Source organism: Pinus tabuliformis, chromosome 3_2, assembly GCF_031772625.1.
Source record: "Pinus tabuliformis cultivar Carrire ecotype Pingquan chromosome 3_2, CPIR1, whole genome shotgun sequence".
Lineage (NCBI taxonomy): Eukaryota > Viridiplantae > Streptophyta > Pinopsida > Pinales > Pinaceae > Pinus > Pinus tabuliformis.
In genome coordinates, this window is record NC_142302.1 from 468,199,091 (window position 1) to 468,204,438 (window position 5,348).

The 5,348-nt window shown below is 35.4% G+C and overlaps 1 protein-coding gene across 1 annotated transcript; it reads left to right on the forward strand.

Moving 5' to 3' along the window:
• The first annotated feature begins 324 nt into the window (after positions 1–324).
• On the forward strand, positions 325–4,026 carry LOC149181313 (uncharacterized). Its single transcript, XM_089418301.1, has 7 exons — positions 325–355; positions 1,453–1,584; positions 2,378–2,464; positions 2,615–2,867; positions 3,126–3,257; positions 3,398–3,495; positions 3,630–4,026. Exons 2-7 carry the CDS (start codon positions 1,534–1,536, stop codon positions 3,762–3,764), a joined length of 756 nt encoding a protein of 251 aa, XP_089274427.1. The 5' UTR covers positions 325–355; positions 1,453–1,533; the 3' UTR covers positions 3,765–4,026.
• The last annotated feature ends 1,322 nt before the right edge of the window (positions 4,027–5,348 follow it).

The following is a 5,348-nucleotide window of genomic DNA, read 5'->3' on the forward strand; positions in this document are numbered from 1 at the left end:
ATGCTAGGGAGATAGGTGTTAGGCACTTGGCCGTCATGTAGGGCCCACAAGGTGGATAAAAGTTTCGACTTTCATTTTTATTTTTATTGACATCGGTTGATTTTCTTATTTTTATTTAAATTTGAAATTTGATGTTGCATTGTCGTTTCTTAGTTGAGAGCTGGTACAGTTGAGAGCTTACTTTTGTTGGACAAGCGGAGGAGGATCCGGCCATAATATTGAGATACATGTAAGTATATTTTCTTGTTTTTGCCAGGTTGGGTTAAAATTCCTGTTTTAAATTCTGTCATTTCGTTGATTATGTTTTGCTGCATGTTCGTTTGGTGGGTTTCTTGGGTGGCCTCCGACATATGTGGTAAGTATTGATTTTCTCAGGTCCACCTGTAAACTTTTAAAATGGCGGGTGCTTCTAAAAATCGCAGAAAGCATATGGGTTTCCATGGTTCGGTTTCCCTCTGTAGTTTCCGAGCATAGAATTTTGGGGCTAGTAAAGTGTCTGAAATGAAGTTTTCATCGGTTGTCCTCAGAGGCTTGGAATAGTAAATGCATTGATCTGCGGGGTAAACTTTCTGACAATTTTCTACCTCTGACCTTATAATGCTGCAAATTTTAAATAAGCAATAAAGGTGTTCAATTTTTCTTATATAGAACAGACTTAAACTATTATTCGGTGGAATCAAAAGACAGTATTGTGTTTGAGATGAATAAACTAGATGAGGGAGAAAGGTTATTTGAAGCCTTGTCTCTCTTAATTATCTGTAGAGGATCTTAGGGTAACTGTAGCATTTTTGTCTGAAATTGTATAACCCTATAAGGATAGCAATCCTATCAAGGTTGGGAGACAGACTAGTCAATTATCATGGAAAACCTGCTTTCTTGCTGTACTTTACAGCAACCTGTTTGATCTTTTCACATTATGATTAATTGTGCCCAAACATTCAAGGTACGCAATATTTTCCCATTTCTGTTTGTGCTGAATTGATCCAGTTTGTGAATTGTGTTTTCTTTTCTATGACATTAAAATGACCTATCGTATTTACATGACCAGTTCTGTTAGGGCAATATTTTGGCCAATCTATACCAGTGATAAAAAAGCGACACCATTTGTTTTCCTCTGTTCCGGATATTTACATCCTCAGATATACTTAGTCTTATTAAAAATTCCTCTAAAATTTTATTAAGAATTCCTCTGACCCACTTTTCAGTACTTTGACATTGACATACTTTGGTCTTGATTTTAAATGTGACCAATATCAAACACAATGCATGCGACTTCCTGCCTGGTCCTCTGAAAAATAAAAACCTTGTTAGAAGACACCTTGCCATTGCTTGAAGTTCTTCATTATGCAGGAAACTGAATGTAGTAATTAATTTTTATATATGTAGAAACTGAAATATCAAAGGTGAAACTTGCTGAGGGAAATTGACTTATGATTGTTGGACTCTACACAGGCAAGGTGTCCAGTGGCCTTGTTCGAGGCAGCTCGAGGCAGTGCTTCTTGGCAGAACAGTCGAACTGTGGGGGAACTTCACATGAAACCACTCGGTGGCGCTGTACTTCATTTTCAACTCAATGATTTGCTTGTGAGTTTTAATTCGAGATCAAATATCTGATTTGGTTCTAAAACTAGTGTACTAGTTTTCTTGTTTTGCTCGCATTCCTTGACTGTGCTCTCTAGGTGCTTCTTTTCATTAGCCATTTTTATGAGTTATTTCTGCCATTTTGCACTTCTGAGAAGTATATCTACAGAGCCAGTAGACACTGACTATGTGGAAATTTGCATCATACTGGGATTTTGATATTTTCTAATTCTAGCAGCATAGGAAGCCTTTCCATTCCTCTGGATAATGCTTTACAAAATTAGAGTTTGCCCCTAGTGACCAGGTTCGCTTAAAGTGCTACATTGTTCCTGTTGATGGTTTCTAATATCTTGGTTTCGTAAATCTTCTTTTTATTATCTAATTCTTAAGTTTTGTTATCTTGATTCGCAATTGCAACTTTGTGTTTGTGGTCCATTAATTTTCATGTCGCCAGTACTATTAGCCTTATTTTTACTCTCTAATATTATGTTCTACAAAACTTTCTGCTGGTTCAGTTTCTGGCATGTCCTCTATCTTTGCCTTCCATGGAGCTAAATATGTTATAGACCTAAATGTTATAGGCTATGCCTTTTTTAATCTCTTACATCCTAAAGATAAAACAGGTGTCTGGCCACTTTTGGAATCACTCACAGTCTTGCTGTGCTGTAGAATCTCTTTTATTTGAAAGTACGTTGTCCATATAAAACAAAATCTTGAGGCTTATGGTTCGTCAACATTTAATTGAAAATACTTATTTCCTAAATGATTCTGACTTAAAATTTGAGAATGACTGTAGGATGGTCAAGTCCTTTTTGAGCATACAGTGCGCAAGCCAGATGCAATTAGTGTTCCTGTAGAGAGATTCTTTGTAATTCGCCAAGAGGTAGATACTACCTTTTTCAAGGTTTTCTTCTAATGTTTCTAACATACACATAATGCTCCATGTAAAATCTGTGATATCAACATTTGGATGCTTAGTCTGGACTCTGGAATGCTTTCATTTATGATAACGGTTGCACTCATTGATTTGCAGAATGAAAGTTTTCGTGGCTTTGGTTTTAGAGATAAAGATGCAGCAGATGAGATGAAAGAGCGTATACAGAAATCTGTGAAACCATTTACTATTCAGTGTGCTTCTTCGGTAACAATTACAACCAAGGATCAAGTGAGAGACAAATCTGAGTCAACTGCTTCACAAATTAAGGGAAGTTCTCAAAAGAAATCAGTACTGAATTGCGAAAGCGTGCCAAAACGCTCTTCAGCCAAGAGTAAATCTCTTTCTAGAGGTAATTGCACTGTAAAAGAGATATTTTGATTTAATATATGATTTGATGATCATTTTTTCATCAAAAATTTTGGCATCCCTGCTTCTTATGAGTGACCCTGAAGTTTTGTCTTCTTTCGACTTTCATGGAACATGATTTCTAATTCTCCTGTTTTTCAATGTAAGCTATGGTGCATATGTTAAGTGTTGTAAATGTAATTTAAGGACATCGATTTGGCTGATTCTTTTAATTGTTCATTTCATGCCTATGTTAAACTAGCTCCAGAAGAGTCCTCTTCTCAACAACCTCCAGTTGGAACCACTGTGTTTAGTTCATCATCGACAAAGTCTCATTCATCTACAAAGTGGCAGAGATTCAAAAAGGGCTTAAAAGTTCTCTCCCATATATTTGGTAAATAACTTGACTATCCATCATTCCAAGGTAGATAGGCACAGGCAAGCCATATTATTTCAAATAGGCATTTCCCCCTTTTATTTGCATGTGAAATGCATGCACTTATCAACTTTCTTGGAGTTTTTAATTTGCTGCAGTTTCCACGGATCATGAAATGGAGATTGGATATCCTACAGATGTTAGACATGTAGCTCACATTGGCTGGGATGGGCCATCTGTTAATGGTCCAAGCTGGGTATGACTTTCAAAACCAAAATATGATCAGATGGTACAGAAATATAACATTTTCAAACAATATAGCCAAACACTGAACTGTTGGATATATTTTTAAATCTGTGTTTTTTCTCTTATTTTTGCTGGAGGTTGCAGATGGATGAACTGAGGCCAGCTCCTGACTTCTCATTAGCTCCTCTCAGTGATTTTGGCCAGCCACAGGGCCCGGGTTGGATCTATGATGCTGCATATGAGAACAGCACGCTAGGTCATATGGGCCTGGTTTCTTAGCATTGCTGCTCATATGAGAATGCCGTAGATTTTGCAGAATATCAAGTGCTCAAGCAGGACTCTTTGCATAATAGGGTGAAAAACTCGGCTTTGACTGTCATTTCTTCCGTTTTGAGTCCGTCCTAAAAACCTTACGTGCCATAAACTCTAGTTAGCCTTTAGAGTATTTTCATTAGTCGGCCATTAGAAATCAATGCCTCTAGGATTTGCACATTCAGGCCAGAGAACAGCACGCTAGTCATATGCCTTGAGATGCTGCAAATGATCTCTGCATTCGTGCGCCACGCTAAGTCAACTTGACACAGGGACTCGCTGCGTCGCAGCTCTCCTTGTTTAAGATAGTGTTAGTTTTATTGATTTCTTTTAAATATGTAGCGCAAAAATGGTTATATGATATTAAAAAAAATGTTTTATATGAACCTATGATGTTTTAAATATTTGTTGAATATTTTAATTTTTTATTTAAAAATGGTATAATTTTAGTTTATTTTATTGAAATATTTTTATTTTTTTTGTGTAAATTATATTTTTCTTGTTGGGTGGATAATTTGAGTTTTGAAATGACTAACATGCTTAATTTGTGGCTTGAGTAGCCATGAATCGGGGCATCTAAGTTGTCAAAATTACTCGGTGATCATACTCGGTTCGGGCCAACCAGCGCTTAGCATGGCTGAAATTTTTTCTACGAGGTTTCGAGCTAATGACCTTTTCACTATGGAGTGCCTTAATAGAACAACCTGTCACCATCTATTCTACGTCCCATCGGTGATTGTGTAGTATATTACTTAAGTTTATAATTTTACTAAATTCCTATTAATAATAGGAAAACATGATTAAAAAGGGGCCAAAACATATAAGAATTAGATTAAGGATCTTTTATTGGTGTAATCTAGCTATTATATGTTTTGGTTTTTTTAGTCAACTGTTTAATTTTTGCAAGATTATGATTTTTAGTTATTTACAAAATTTTAAATCCATAAATGGATTCATCACTTTGGAAGAAAACATAGGTCGCTAAAATTATGCAAACTACATAGCTCAAACTTATGATTCCAATAAATTCCTAGAGAAGTATAGAAAATATTAGAGAAAAAACATAAGTAAAAAAAATACCAAAACATAAAAAAAACTGACTACATTGTGATTTTCTAGAACACTTCTATGTATGTATGAACATGCCTTTTTTAATCGGAACAAGAAATTTGTATTAAGAAAAAATGTGTGACCAAAACATGCAACGGAAGTAGATCAGATCAATACTACATGGAAAATTTCCTCAATGATTCTAAAAAAGGAAGGGTGAAAAATCATCCTCCTCCCAAAAAAAGAAGGGGGGAGATCCAATACTAGACTTTCTAAAACTTGAATCTACTACTTCTTGAGAACAAGAATAGATTCTTACAAATTCCTTATACAAGATGGTGTAAAAACAAAGCATTTTTAATATTTAATCAAAATTGAGTCCCTACTAAAACCATAAGAGGCTAAAGAATGAAGAGCAACAAATTTTGGGGATTTCTTGCTTCAATTTTTTCTACTTCTTGTTAATGGAGGGGAAGATTGTTGATTCTTTTTAGAACATTT

What these genes read in the sequence shown, in the direction of transcription:
- LOC149181313 (XM_089418301.1), top strand. Translation starts at nt 1,534, where the DNA reads ATGAAACCACTCGGTGGCGCTGTACTTCATTTTCAACTCAATGATTTG. An exon ending in TCTTTGTAATTCGCCAAGAG is followed by an intron (nt 2,465 to 2,614) that starts GTAGATACTACC and finishes ATTGATTTGCAG; the next exon opens with AATGAAAGTTTTCGTGGCTT. An exon ending in CTGTTAATGGTCCAAGCTGG is followed by an intron (nt 3,496 to 3,629) that starts GTATGACTTTCA and finishes TGGAGGTTGCAG; the next exon opens with ATGGATGAACTGAGGCCAGC.